This window comes from Atractosteus spatula, chromosome 26 (genome assembly GCF_055471065.1).
Source record: "Atractosteus spatula isolate fAtrSpa1 chromosome 26, fAtrSpa1.hap1, whole genome shotgun sequence".
In the NCBI taxonomy this organism is placed as follows: Eukaryota; Metazoa; Chordata; class Actinopteri; order Semionotiformes; family Lepisosteidae; genus Atractosteus; species Atractosteus spatula.
This window is the reverse complement of record NC_142731.1, coordinates 8199980-8215170: the sequence shown is the minus strand read 5'-3', so window position 1 is coordinate 8215170 and position 15191 is coordinate 8199980. Positions and strand designations below refer to the sequence as shown.

General features: G+C 43.4%; 1 protein-coding gene across 8 annotated transcripts in view; it reads right to left on the bottom strand.

Moving 5' to 3' along the window:
- The window catches only part of maptb (microtubule-associated protein tau b), a 54300-nt gene that overhangs the window by 32171 nt on the left and 6938 nt on the right, over positions 1–15191 (bottom strand). For 3 of the 8 annotated variants that reach the window (XM_088906221.1, XM_088906225.1, XM_088906229.1), the window contains exon 2: positions 2740–2946. In XM_088906221.1, the coding sequence (XP_088762347.1) occupies positions 2740–2929 (190 nt within the window). In that variant the 5' untranslated portion in view covers positions 2930–2946. Of the gene's footprint in view, positions 1–2739; positions 2947–7703; positions 7810–13316; positions 13555–15191 lie in introns of those variants that run through there. The other 5 variants (XM_088906222.1, XM_088906227.1, XM_088906223.1 and 2 more) reach the window with 3 other exon arrangements.

The following is a 15191-nucleotide window of genomic DNA, read 5'->3' as shown; positions in this document are numbered from 1 at the left end:
CCACTGTGATAGCTAAAAGGCGCGTTGCTTGTATTTCCAGAAGAGTGGCACGATTCGTGCACAATGTGTTTTATTGTTAAACCCGTTAAAGAAACGTGTGCCCTTTAATTATAAAAAAGGAAGCAGGGAAGATGTGTTTTAGGTCTCAGAAAAAGTTAGAAACTCTTTTCTAGAAGAGGAACTGAAAAACAAAAATACAAGAACTAAGATTTGTGTTGGTCCTTCATCAAATCCCTATACTACCATATTTTGTATAATCTAAGAATTACATCTCCATTTTTTGAGGATATCCTATGTCTTCAAAATAACCTTTTGTTTTGCTAAGTTCAATCGACAGCATTGCAGAACCATTTTTGGCAAGTTCCAGTCCTCGGTGTTAATTGTAAGCAAGTGTACATTTATTTATTTCCCATAGAAGATGGAACCTTTCTTAAGGAAGAAAAATACTCCTCATTTCTTGTTGCCACTGTGATGTTAACATGGCTGAAATGAGTATGGGGCCCTACCTGGACTGTGGAAAAAAAACAAATCTCTTCTTCTATACTTGCTTTCATTCACCCAGTCCAGCTGTATTATTTTATTATGAAATCAGAATGTAGAAAAAAATCGAGCACTGTACTGCTGCATTCACACAAAACCAGCACACATCCTGGCAAAGTCTGCCAGCAGAAAAATTGCTAGGCATAGTTCCTCAACAGTATAAACCACATTCCAACATTTTTGGTGCTACATAAATCGGAATGATCCGGCATAAATGCCTAACACGCTACGAATTTCTAGAAGAAACTTGCTGCCATTTTATGAGCAACATGGTACACTGGTACAAACTGTAGTAGAAACCCAATATTAATTATTAGGCTAATATTAACATGTGTAACACAATTTCCAATATTGCAGACTTACATTAGAGCCCTATACTGAAATGTAATTATGGTGCACCACCAATAGAGAGCAGATGGTACATTGGTACATTAAGATGGCCTCTTAAATACATGTTGTAAAGCTGTTTCACAGCTCTTGTAAAACAAGAATGTCTTGATTAAGAATGTGAATAAGACTGAAAATCATTGCTCTTACTGGACATTTAAATACTCGCAAACTGTGAAGTGCTGTAAGCATTTGGCGATTGTTTTCAGGAATCGATGGGTGCAATCTCACAATTAGGACTCCCTGTCCAAATGCAGGGCTTTGAGGAAATGACCCAGATGCTCAGATTACTGTACAGCAGATTACTGCTGCTCTTAGGGACTGAAGCTCAGTCAAGCATTTATTTCTGCAAGCAGAAAAATCAAAGGAGAGCACGCTGGTTTAGTTAATAAAACGTTTCCAGGTTTATTCAAATAAAAGGAACACAGGACGTCTGCCAGCTGTTTTGATTTTCCACAGACAACTCTTCCAAAATGTCCTGTTGGCCCCCTCCCCCCCAAAACCCAACCAATTATTCCTGACATGAACTACCACACGCAACACTGACTCTGGTTGAAAGAAAGGCCAGTTGAAGGCTGTCTTCATTGTCTTTAACAGCAGTCACATTCATCATGTAGATTCACAAAATGCTTTCGCTGCAAAATACTTAAAAACAAAAATCTGAAGGCAGTCCCATTTGCCCCAGCATTAACATCAACATAACATCAAAGCACGCTGCTATCAGAGACCTTCCATGAAATTCAGAACACAATGGTTAGAAACGAGAGAGGCCCATCTAGCCTGTTTGGTAGTTAGCAATTGTGACGAAGGGCTGTGCTAGACCAGGACATTTGTATATAGTTTGTTTTCAGTATGTTTTGCTGTGTTATTTCTGTATTACATGAATTGATATATCTTGTTATGCTACCTGTTGTGAATCCACAATGTTATCTTGTGCCTGTCTGTTCCACCATCTTGTGGAACCATCCCTTTAGATGGAGGTTCACCAGTCCATCAAGAGGACCAGGTGTGGGGCTTACAATATATAACCTGGCCTAGATGGTGTAGTAGTTGTTGGTTGTCGGTCCTGTGGATTTTCTGTTTGCACTTTCTGGTTTGGTTTCCCTTATTAAACCTGTACTTATCTGGTTCCTTTTCAGACGGTACAACTTTTTTTTTTTTTTGACTTGGCTGACTACCCATGTTGGGTAGGTAGTCCCACTGGTTGATCTGAGGATCTCCTCTAGCTGTTTCTTGAAAGAAACTTGGCTAGGCAGCTTGTTCCCCCAACCTTTGCTTATCGGGTAAGTCAACTGAATTAATTGCTCGACGGAGTGTTGCGTTTTGAAACCAATTAGCACTTCAGGATCACCATCAACTATTTTTTAGAGCACACATCACACGGAGGCGGCGTCCCGCTGTGCTTGACAAAGTGCAAATGAAGGCGAAGAAACCAAACAGAGTCAGTGTAAGCATTACACCTAAAAGATTGTAGCGAAAAGATTAAATTATAAGCTGCAAGATGAAGATGGGAAGCGAAACTGCACACCCAGATGTTTTAGGGTTAGGAGAGATACACTGCCTATACATTTCTAGGTCTCTCTCGGTGGGCTTCTTACTAGGAATAAAGTATTGAACACTGGTGGTTTTTCCACACAGCAGCCTTTAAAAAAAAAATACAAGCCTCAGCAGTAGATCAGAAAGGGGTTCTTCACTGTTTTGGGGCCTTCATCAGGGGACAGGGCTGGCATCTTTATCAACAAGACTACCTCTGCATGACAAAAACGGTGACCACCGGGTCTTCACCAAAGCTGAACCCGAGTTCCCACTCACCTTTCATCGGACCATCCCCAGGGACCACGTGCACGGCCGCTGGCATCCCGTTCTCCTTCACTTCCTGGTGCAGGGAGTCTTTCGTGTCCAGGTCAGAGGCCGTCGCCATGGTGTCCCCAGAGCTGTACTGCACCGCCTGGGCCTCAGGGACAGAGGAGTTCATTGTGAAGTCTTGTTGCTGCTGAGCCATAGTGACACAAGTTCAGGCTGGAAAGAACACAGGGGAAATGTCAGGCCAACAATCACTGCCGAGGGCACTGCAATATTTTTGTCTCATGCTGACCTGGTCATTTACTTGCCTCCATTTAGAGGTTAGAATTCTCTTTATCTTGGGTTTTAAAATTGGCGGTACTCAATCTTTATTTAAAGGGGAACTGCAGTCCCAATTTCTCAGTTCGGTTATTAAATCTGGGAAGCAAATTAAATTCATTGATGGTATCGAAACATTTTACAAATTCCAAATTAAGCACAAAATCATTAACTTTATGAAAGTACTGTAAGTCGCCATGTTGTCTTAAACCCCTGGTCTCACCACAGACGATGTGGCCCTTCCTGCTCACTAGTCCCTGTAATGACTAAAGTAATGAGAGGTACAAGTGGATAAGTACAGGTTGAATTACAGGTTATGCAGCAGACATTTCACTGCAGAAATGTTCCAGCGTGATCTGCAGGCAGAGTTTACAAGTAAGTTGTTGGCCAACCCGTCTCGAAGTCGAAAACAATATTTCTATTGGATTAAAAGAGATGTTATCGCAAGCCTGCTTCTTTACAGTGTAATAAGGTTGCAACATGTCACCGGTTGTTTTGTTGTCTTGTTCTGAATCGCAGAATTGCTGCGCGTACCTGGAAATTTTGTCAATTTTGGGATGCAAATCGGAGGTTTTAAAAGTTACTGTGTACATTTTACTCTCATCGTGGTTTGAAATGCACTCGAAGCTGATTCTTTCTTACACCGAAATGTAAAAATAGCATTGCAGGTCCCCTGGAATTGCTATGAAAACGGTTGCGGCCTGTTCCGAGATTATCACCTGGAATCTGAAAGGGTTTGAGCTATTAATGAGGGAGGATTTAACAGACAAGTCATGAGTTGTGTCAGCACACAAACTACAATGCATCCAACTGAATTCAATGCCACACTGGAAAGTGAAAATTTAGTTAAATGACTTTTTAATGTGGTATTAACTTCAGCTGGTTCCTTCATACACCATTATAAGTATTTTATATAATCCTTATGATCCTAGAGTATGCCATCTTTCATGTCTAAAAGCATTGCAATCAGTGTTAACATACTGTTTCAGCACTTCAGATCTCCATCCCAGAAACAGATTCACGTCATGGCTGGAAGACTTGAAACTCCTACAACATGTTGCTTCACATTCATTCACCAAACTGACCCTGAACAGTATGAAAAAAATACTCCATTGAAGGCCAAACGGCCCACACATGCAGTCAAAGAATAGCAGGAGACTTTGCAACTATTTCAGCTATATTTGCAGCACTTAAAAGCTGGTAATGTCATTGTTGCCTCCACAGTAAGACAGGCCTGGCATTGTTCTGCCTCTTTACATCATAGGTCACTCTCTAAAGGCAGCACGGCAGCCTGCATTGCTCCTGGACACTGACCACACTGTCCTCGTACAAACGCAACGCCCAATCAGGAAATCCAAATGCAGACAGCAGAGAAACCACAGACGAGGTGGCATCTCTCAAATGCATTCAGGGTGATCAGAAGAAAACAAAAAGGGCTCCCTGCATTCTCTTTCACAGGAAAAATATAGTAAATCTTGGATTTTCTGTGGCAACTGTTCAAACGCTACATAATGATACTGTCACGATTGTAATCCCTCCTCTTAAGGGCGCTCCGGCTCTTTCACATTTTAGTTAATTATGTGCACCTGCCTCCAATCCAGTCCCTCCTTTAAAGCCAGACGCTCCCTCTATTCCGGGCTCTGCGTTGGAAGGTGGACGCCCGGGGGCCCGCCTACGACCAAGTCGCCCTACGTCCACGGCTTGCGGGCGTAGGCCTCCTACCGGCGTCCTGACCCAGCTGAGTCCGGGGCTCAGAGCACCTGGTCCCGTTATCCCGAGTTTTTATTCCCTCTCCCTGCACCGGATCCCGTTCCGGTTTTTAACTCTGTTTTGTTTTCGTCTCGTCTGGATTTCCCAGTTTTGGACTTCGCCCCAGATGTCCCCCCCCCCCGGACTCCCTCGGACTTGTTTGCCACGGTCAGGCCCCCCGAGCACCAGTGCACCCTCGTCACGCCCCCCTGTTCGTCAGCCTGCCCAGTTCCTCGCCGTCTCCTCCCCGTGTCTGTTGCACACCCTTCTGGATTCTATTCTCTGCACAGGGTCCTGAAAAACGCTTCGTAAACAGATACGCTTCCCTGTCAATCAAATGGCATTAATAACGCAAGTTTGGGAGGAAGGTTGGGTCGTAATTTTGCAAACGTTGACGTTGACCTGCGTATTTAAAGTCTCGCACCCAGGATTTCTTTTCACATATCTCTTTCGCATCACAGCCTCCTCCCCATCTACACACTCTACATAGTTCATCCCTCTGACACATTCGATCGGATCTAACCGAGCTATCGAATTGTAAATTGGAGAATTCATCGAGATTGAAGTGGGAAATCTATCATCTGTTATTATCTCTTTGACTCTGGCAATCATACACTTTTAAAACGCATTCTAGTAGCACTTGTGTTGCCTAAAACTGGGTGCTGTGCACTGAATCACTGAATCAAATCAGTATTATATTTCTCTGTATAAAAGAAAGAGAACAACAATTAATTATTCAGGACACCGGAAGCTGTGACTCTACTGACACTCTCACCTACAAAGAAGCAAACACAAGCAGAATGTAAACAGATACATCCCTAACTAAAAGTTAGCTATTTATACTTGAAACATATAGCTTTGAGTTACAGAACCACAGCAAAAATAGCCCTGCTTGCAAGTCTGTTCTGCAACCTGGCACAGCTCTGCTCCTTCCTCCAGAAAGTGCCCTGTTGATATTGCATTTTACTGCAATATGAGAGTTCATGTTGCATTTTTAATTAAACTGCACCTAATATGCAAATGTAAAAGATTTCAGTTTTAAAGGCAGGTACTAAGAAACGTTTTGTGAATGTAGGACAGGATTTATTTGTAACACAAGCTGAAGATATGCAAAAGAATTACAGTACTCAAAGACATTGCACATTGTAATCTAATGTTCTTCAGGCACTGCAAACATTTCTTGAAAAATCCAGCGTTCCACAGTGAAAGACAGACCGTTTCGACGACTAATTCTTGTCCAGCCAAAGGGATTTCCCACAGTGCTTTCTAAAGAGAAGCGTTCGTTTTTTTTTCAGGGTCATTTCATGACAAGTGCATCCTGTTTATTTTTTCTTTCACCCGCCCTTTCTGAGCGAAGCAGAGGACTGGCTGTCAGACAAGAGCCCTCAGCTCCACAGCACTTCCTCTCTTCCTGTTGATACCAGTGACATTAATAACTGACTGTGGCAACAAGACCAGAGATCAAGAGCACAAGCTCACTGGGTTATACTGGGAACTTGTAGGTGGTGCACTAAATACTCTTAAATATTGGCTGAAATGCTGTTCCAAACCCTGAAATAATCTATCTTGCTGGTCATTTCAGTTTTAGATTTTAGTTTAATGTAAGTTAGCAAGACACCCAGGAAGCCTGGAGAAGACATCTACTGAATTAAAATAACTTGATAAAAATAGCCCTGTTTAATTAGACCTTTGATGCTATGAGACAGGGGAAATGGTAATGAGTACATCAGATGTGTTACTGGAAAAAGCAAAAAAAAAACCCATCACACAAAGATCTGCAGGAAGGAAGTGAGCAATACATTTGCTAATCAATACGTTTGCATTACTTATCTTATGTGGTCATAGATGGGTTACAAGTCTAGCATTTATTTGAAAGACGATTTGCGAACAGTAGTTACTTATTTCTATTTATTTTATTACTTATATCTACTTATTTTAGTGCTGTGGATTTCGGATTTTCATTTTTGCTCCCATTAATGTCGTCTGACATACCCATTCAGAGCACTGAACGGGCCAGCCTGCCAACGATCTCGGATTTTCTGCGCTCTCCGTAATTTTGGTAAGCTACGAAAAAAATGACTCATGAATTTTTACAGAATGAAAGGATGGATAATAAAATGCTTTTTAAAGAACGCTTTGGTAGAGGCCAACGCATTTTCCACAAAATCCACTTCCTCCCCAGCTTTCAAAGCCGGAAAAAACATTTATTTGGTTAAAAAAAGTGGCTGCACTGCTTATTTCTAGTGCTACTTTTCTTTGTGGGGCCTCAGTGATGGCTGTGCATATAGAGGCAAGAGCAAAACTAACAAGAGAAAAGAAACTTTTGGTCAAAGCAGGAAAAGGCCAAATGCCAGCTGTGAGTATACTGGGGGCGCATCGATTCTGAATGATCTAATATGGACTCTCCTTGGGGCACAGGCCCTAGATCTCACCATTCAGGTCTCAGCAGATGTGAAATGCTTCCAGAACTAGCCCAATTCTTAAGCGTCAACATGCAATTCCAACCAAGTTGTTCAAATGCCAAGGCCCCATCTGCAAAAGTACTGTATATAAAATCAATGCTGGCTACGGTTTCTTCAGAGCTCTCCTTTATGACAGTCGGTGATATACAGAGAATTAAGTAATAGGTTTATTCCATGCTGAAAAAAAGAAGAAAGAGAACACAACGTTTCGGCCGTGGAGCCTTCTTCAGGCTCCACGGCCGAAACGTTGTGTTCTCTTTCTTCTTTTTTTCATCATGGAATAAACCTATTACTTGTTCCTTTGCAGCCTACGCATGCTGACGCAGCTGCCCACCTGAACTACTACAGAGAATTAATTTCAAAGAGCAGGTCACGTCTCTAGGTCCTTATTGTAAGAAAACAACAGAAGCAATGATAATAATCAGAATAACATCGGCACTGTACCTTGAGTAAAGTCCTGCTGCGACCAGTGTCTGTAGTTTGAGACCCTTCGCTGCCTATGGATGAAAGAACTTGGCGTGACACCCCAGCAAGCTAGCTGTGGACTACTGAGCCAGTTTTAAGTGCCTTGCGCTCTTTATCTGTTCCTGCACGCATCCAAGCAAGCCAAGCTAGCCCCTTATCTAGGAGCCACAGGGGGTCCCGCCCTCCAGTGCCAGCCTCCATCAGTCACGCCTGAGGCAAGCCGACACATGTCGAGCTTGATGGCAGAACGCAACTTCTGCCACTGAAGGATTTCCCTCTCTTTAAAAATTCCCATTTCAGGGACTCGACCAGATTTCCAGTTGCATCCCAAAAAGCCGTGTCGCGTGTCGAAAGCAGCGTAGATTCAGTTTGAGAAACCAGTGAGTGACACCCGTGGACCAGCAGGGGGCACACTGCAGGTGGACCAGTATGGTGACTGGTGAACTGTGCTTTAAAAGGTGCTGCCCTAGGGATGAGACCTTATGAGGATGGGGTTGCAAATGAGGTTGCAACTACTTTGTCATTAAAGAACCCATGGCATTCTACAGTATGTAAGAGCTGAGGCGTATTAGTATTATTATTATTATTATTATTTTATTATTATTAATAGGTCTTATTAATATATCCTCTCATTTGCCTTCAAAGGAGGTTAGAGCATGTTTTTAGAACTGTACAATCACTGACCAGAACAACACCAGAATGGGTGGATCACAATGATTACAATTCATCTTGCTCAGGGCTCCTCTGGAGGTCTCCTGCCCAATTCATCACAGTGCTCAGCCTGGGTACAGCAGCCAGCTCATGTATTATTTAGCCAAACAGTAACTGTGCTAATTAGCACAAGAAGGTGCTGATTGTAATCCCAGATCTCCGTAATTACCAGCGCTTCGGTCAACAGCCTCAAGTGAGATGTTTAAGTGCCCCTCAAAGCAGAAAGGGGGGCCTTGATCTTTGGAGCAACTTTTAGGTTCCATTTTGAAAATGAAAATTTAAACTTAAGAAAGACAAAGATTTCTTTGTCACACAGTTACTCCACATTCCGTAATCAGTCTGCCAGGGGAATAAAACTTCATTAAATGGAACAAAACTGCATGTCTGTCTGAGGTCTAAAGTAAGAGAAATTATGCATCCATTCGCTGGCAGTTTCTTTGTCCACTCTTGCTGCTTTGACAAGTCAAGCACATGATGAGTGCCGATTTCTCAGCACAAAGAAAAGCAGCTTTAAAAATGGCAGTAACATGAGTGCAGCACACACTGAACGAGCCAGACAGGAGAAGACAAGCAAACAGAAACAGTACTGTACCCCTGGAGAGGCGCCCCTGGACCCTGAACACTCCCAGACGGCCTGAACCCCACGCGATGCAGCTCGTTCCCGGAGGAAAGGGAACCTTGCACCCACGACATGCCACCTGGCATGTCAACCTGTGGGCACTACGTTCGACACCGACGCACTTCCAGCTGTGCGCCCGAGAAAACAGAGGGGAAATTCATGTTCTGTGCCAGCAGACTGTTTGTCTGGGATCCCAGTCAAAAGCAGAAACATCGGTAAATTAAATTCTAAACTCCCTGTCCAATCTATTGGCACCAAATCCACAATCTGTAACACCTGTGTGTGCTTTGGTACCTCAGAAAGAGAAGTGCTTCCAGATACATTATTTTATTACAGTCCATCAGGGCTGCTGCTGGCCTGCCTGGAGGTGACCCACAGAGCCAAGGATGACCCCACAGTCCCCCCCCCCCCCCACCAAGTGCTAATGGAACTGGCCTGAAAACAAATGAGCTGGACAGCAGGTGGCCAGAACAGCCCATTTCCTGCTTCTCGGGGACAGAGCTGCCAGACGACACAAACTCACGAGGTCAAACATCACCTCCATCCAGCAGTGACAGCAAGTGGTGCCTCAGGCAACCAGAGGAATGTGGCTCCCGGCTTGATCCACCACAACGAGACACCTAGTCCCTTTCCCACGATAATCCGAACCTCAAAATCCAGCAGGTTTTCCTGATTCCCTGCAGCTCACAGCTGGCAGCCCACTGAAGCCCAGAAGGTTTCTCGAAAAGAGTAGGAGTGTTTCCCCAGCATTCTAACCCAAATTTCCCATTGGCCTTTAGCAATCATGGCCTCCTGCTAATCCACATCTCTGAACTGGCTTCATCACTCTGCTCTCCTCCCCACTGAGAGCTGGTGTGTGGGGAGAGTACTGGTGCACTATGGCTGCCGTCGCATCATCCAGGTGAGGCTACACATTGATGGAGGTGGAGAAGAGTCCCCATTACCTGTAAAGCGCTTTGAGTGGAGTGTCCATACTTATTTCTACTGCACTTAACACAGTGTTGCAGCATTTTCTAGATTCTCATCATCATTAGTATTAGTAGTTCAGGTGGGGAGCTGCGTCAGCATGAGTAGGCTGCAAAGGAACAAGTAATAAGTTTATTCCAGGCTGAAAAGAGAAGAAAGAAAACACAACGTTAAGGCTCCACGGCCGAAACGTTGTGTTTTCTTTCTTCTCTTTTCAGCATGGAATAAGCCTATTATTATTATTATTATTATTATTATTATTATTATTATTATTATTATTATTATTGCAGTGCGCTAAGAAAAGTGCTCAGGGGTGGAAGAGTGGGGTAATTCTGTCAGCAGAGCACTGTCAACCCTACCACACGATGAAGATGTGCTCTGTCTTTCAGGAAAGGTAGGAAGACAACCAGCGCTACCCAATATTGTTTTACGTGTGCTATTAGCCTTCTTTATAATAATGTATTGCTTACTAGTCCTTGGTTTCAAAATACCCTAAAGTGCTTCATTGTATTTCACACTCTGTGTGATGAACACCTTTATGAAATAGTGTAAATTAACATGCGATGAAGAACTCAAATGGGACAAAATGCAGAAGACAGCGTCCCTGCGTTCCTCCAGGAGTAGGACTGAGAACCATTGGTGTAACCCATATGTTGCATATATGTGCTTGAAAAGGGCTGTTCCAGAAAAAAAATACTGGGACGACAAAGGCTGTGAGCAGCTGTACCAGGAAAAAACTTGTCACTCTGCCCGAACTTTCCTGATTACAGCTGTGGAAAGAGTGGCTGTCCCCGATTCTGCCAAAACCAGATCCAGCCACTCGAGTTTTCTTGGAGAGGGGTCACTTTCTAACTTCCTGAGTTTGAGCTGGAATTTAATTGTCGCGTATCTGTGGGGCGGGCTACACATTTTGTTTTCTTTCAAAGGCTAACTCAAATCAGCCTCCTAAAACACCACTGCCTTGCCAATACAGGCCGTCTTATTAGCATGTGGTTTTGAATGCAGACAAAGAAAGCACATGTCCTTATGGTAAGGTCACGGAGAATTCAAGCTTGCACATGGACGCTAAGACCACTGGCAGCAAAATGAAGATTATTAGCTTAGTATTAGCCTTGCTTGGATACAGAGTTCTGATAAAGTCGGCGACACACTAATTGTCTGTGTGTGCCCAAGGGTTGCAAATTCTTCAAAATCTTCAGAGCACAGTCTGGAAACTGTCAAGCATGTTAGTTGCTACATACAGCTGCAGAGAAGCCACAAGTTCAGATATCTGAGGACCTGATTCATATTTAACTGGGTTTATACCCCTATAAATCTGGGGTCTCCTCCCCTTTGATTATTTTTCACTTCGAGGACCAAAGTCTTTGATTTGAACCAGAGGTGTGGTATTCTAGGCCCTAGGCTGCCCTCCACTGAGTTTACTGAAGAGTGCTCTCTTGTGTAAATGGGCATTCAATTATGAAGGGTGGTTTCAATGGAGATTAAAAAAGCATGGTGATTAACACTTCAAGAAACAGCCTTCATAAGTCATGTTAAAAGTAAAATGGAGGGAAGTGACAAAGCTCTGTCTGCTACAGCTCATTCATTACATCCCTAACAGTAATGTGGATTTTGCTCTGAGATTTATATAGACAAATGGCACTTGACTGCTGAGTAAGGTAAGGCAACTTAAAAATATCAGCTGGCATTCATCCTTGCTAGAGTTATTAGCCAAAGTAAAAATACAAAGTAGGCTCAACATATCAATTCCAATCCTTGAGCGCAGCTCATCGGAATTTGGACTCGGCTCCTGATCCGTTGGTCTGCGTGCCAGTGAGAAAATTATCGAAAAAATGCAAGATAAATACAGAAAGACTCTGTATGATAGCCTGGCCTTGGTTCGGATTGTTAAACCTGCTGACTGTGTCAGACACTACAAGCAAAAAACACTAGATTCAGCGGTTTGGTGTATGCGTCCAGAATTTACCCCGACTCTGCAGGTCACTACTGCATCTGTAAACTCAGAAGGAACAAACAAATTCAGTTTCTTGAGTCAGCCAGGTCCCAGGATCTGGATATCTAATACCGCTGTCTTTTCTGCAGTGGTGACAGGATGTCCCATTCACAGGTGTAGTGTTTTGTTGTGAATTCACCACTTCTTTAAGCTGTGGCAACAATATGATTGCACAGAGTCCCACTGTATACAAATCGAAACAAGCAGTTTCATACGTGAGCAGAGAGACTCACCAGGACAACCACCTGGACGAGATTCTACTCCACTGCAAGGTTAAAGCCAGCAATACTGACACCCATCTGTACAGCTGGGCAGACTCGAGCAACTGGGATAAAGTCCTGTGTTCAAGGGTGCAAAAGCAGAGTCTGTAAGAGAGAACTTGAACTCAAAAGCTTTCAGTTAACGATCTAGAATCCTAATTACTACTGAATGGATCCCACCACCATATTGAACTGAATACTTCATAAATAGTAAGACTGTCTAATTATCCTGCAGGACAGCACTTCAACATCCATGAAACTGACAGTCTTCTCCACGCTGAAGCACAAAACCCTTAAAAATGCATCCCACGATGCCCCTTTATGCATTTAGCATTTTATCCCCACATCAGAGCTGTTCACTTTAACCTGCCCAGTCTTTGTCTAACACTGGGGTCATATCAATCCAAACAGAACTAAACAAAAATTTGCAGGAAACATTTCTAATAAAGATCTTCCTTCTTGTGCATATGATACTTTGCGTACAGGAGGTATCAGGATACATCACATTAAGACAAAACGACGGACAGTAACCCAGCAAGTTTCCAGTCAGAAAAGCACAATTTCCTCAACAGGTTCAGATTTAGGGCCATAGAAAACACTGCATGTAATTGCGCCAGCTGGTATCAGCCGAGTTTGTGCTTCAGGATTTTATTTCCTAATGCATGCACGTAGCACATGCTGAGCTCAACCGCTGCAAGACAGAGAGCAGGCAATTAAAACCATCCTGTTTCATCAGTGCCAGTGGGTAACAAAGGAGCTGGCACAGGCAGAGTAACAGGGCAAAGGGGCTGCCAGGGGGATATCAGACACTGGAGCCGGAGAGCATCCTCCTTGTTCACAACCAGTTTAGAGAAACCGAAAACGGACTGTGTCCCCATTCCCAGGGCGGAGACGGGATCAGCCAGAGCCAAGACTTGTTAGCTCTCCGGCTGCTGGGAAAACAGCAGAGGTTTGGAGCCAAATGCACTCTCTCCACCACGCAGTCCAAGACAGTGGTTAAACAGACAACAACAACAGCAGCAGAAAAACAAGAAACAACTCACTGTTAAGTACTGGTTTCAGACGACTCTTCGCCCAAAGCCCACCCCAAACCCTTCTTCTCTCATTCCAAAAACAAACACAAAAGCCTACAGTACAAGAAAAGAGCTGATACTGCACAGCCTGGCTTTCCACTGCAGCGATGAACGTTATTCTGATAGCGAAAGCTCAGTGCGGTTTTCAGCAGATGAGGACTGGAAACGCTGAAGAGATTTGAAACAACTGTCAGTGCATAGCGCAGATGATGTAACCGCCCAAGAGGCTGGACAGCAGGGGGAGACAGGAGGAGGGGTTCCTAACACTGGAACCGTTTCTTTAACCCTTTAAGTGCCCAACCCTGCAGCACAGGGAATGGATGGGGTTTTCCAACTACAACAAGTGAACAGAAATATCCATTTACACAACATTACTGCTGACCCCTTCCCCTACTTATGTGAATTGATGCCCTTTGTGTGGCTCAGCCCTCACATTCACACAAGCCTGCTTAGCTGTAGTTTCTTGGCACTTTGAAAATTCTAACACTGATCCAGATTAAGTCAGAAGAACACAATTCCATCTCCCAGCTGCAAATTACAGAGCCAGTACACAATAGTGGCTTCTTGTTTGACAAGGTTTTCTTGCATCTACAAAATGGAAACACAGAACTGGGCCTGCAACTGGCCACTGCAGTAGGGGGGGTCTATCATCAAGACAGTAATTAAATAGGCAGTCACTTTTATCATCAAGAAGATTAAATGCACTTGTTGCTGACATAACAAAAATATTACAAACGAGAAGACATCACCCTTATCTAGCCCATTTGGTTAGTACCTTATTGACGCAAGGATCTCACCCAGATGTTTCTCGAAAGCAGTCAGGGTGACCGCTTCAAGAAGCCTGTTCCCTACTCCCACAACCTTTTGGGTAAAGAATCGCTCTGATCAAAATCTATTGTACAGAGAAGGTTCTTTGTCTTCCAAGAGCTATGGAGTTGTATAGCGTAAGAACTGCACTGCAATGTTCAGGAAACATGCTGATCTTGTTACTTACTGAGGTTAAAATGAATAAAGTACACTGCTTTACCTCCATGTACGCCTAGATGATCTCTAATATAATTAGGTCTGGGATCACTCATTCGGCTATCATATTTTATCAAATACAACCTTTCAAATCTGATATCTGAAACTGCGTAGTGACACCCAAAGGCCATAGCAACTGGCCATTTCCTTTCCTGATTTGAACATGATCTCTACTTCTAATCACTGCAATCAATAGGCTGGTGTTCCTTGGACATCACAATTCCAAGGAATGTTCTTTCCAAAAAGTATCTATTTGTGGTTATAGATTTCCCATTTCCTTTCGAAACTGTATGAACAGGATGGACATTAACTCCAACTCAGCCCCATTCTTCTGTAAGTAAAGGTGTTACCATGTTTTGTCCACATTAATGCTTCACAGGGTCTAATTATATAGTTTTTTTATCTCAGGGCACGTGTGGATTAAATTTGTAAAAGTCCTGATTAATTCTTCTAAGCAGCTTCTGGTAAGATAAGAATTAGCAAAATTAAGAATTCTTAGGTTTGCACTGGCACTTCTAGAGCTCTAGAGTTCACTAAAAGGCAAAGGAGACATGCTGACAGCAAGGGGTACCTGTTTTGCCACTGCAGTCAGTCAGTCATGCTTCTGCTACTTCCATTTCTCTGAAGACAGATCTACCGAAGTGCGCCTTTTAAGATTTGCAGGCAGAGCAAGTGTGGTATGTTTCAGAACGGTCGAGAACAAAATCCGACATCCCAGGTTAATATAAATAATCTTCCCCCATCATCTTGGGCTCAGAACCCACTGGTTCTGAGAGTTCCACACTCTCATTGCTCACTCTCACACCACAGAGCCCAGCCTAT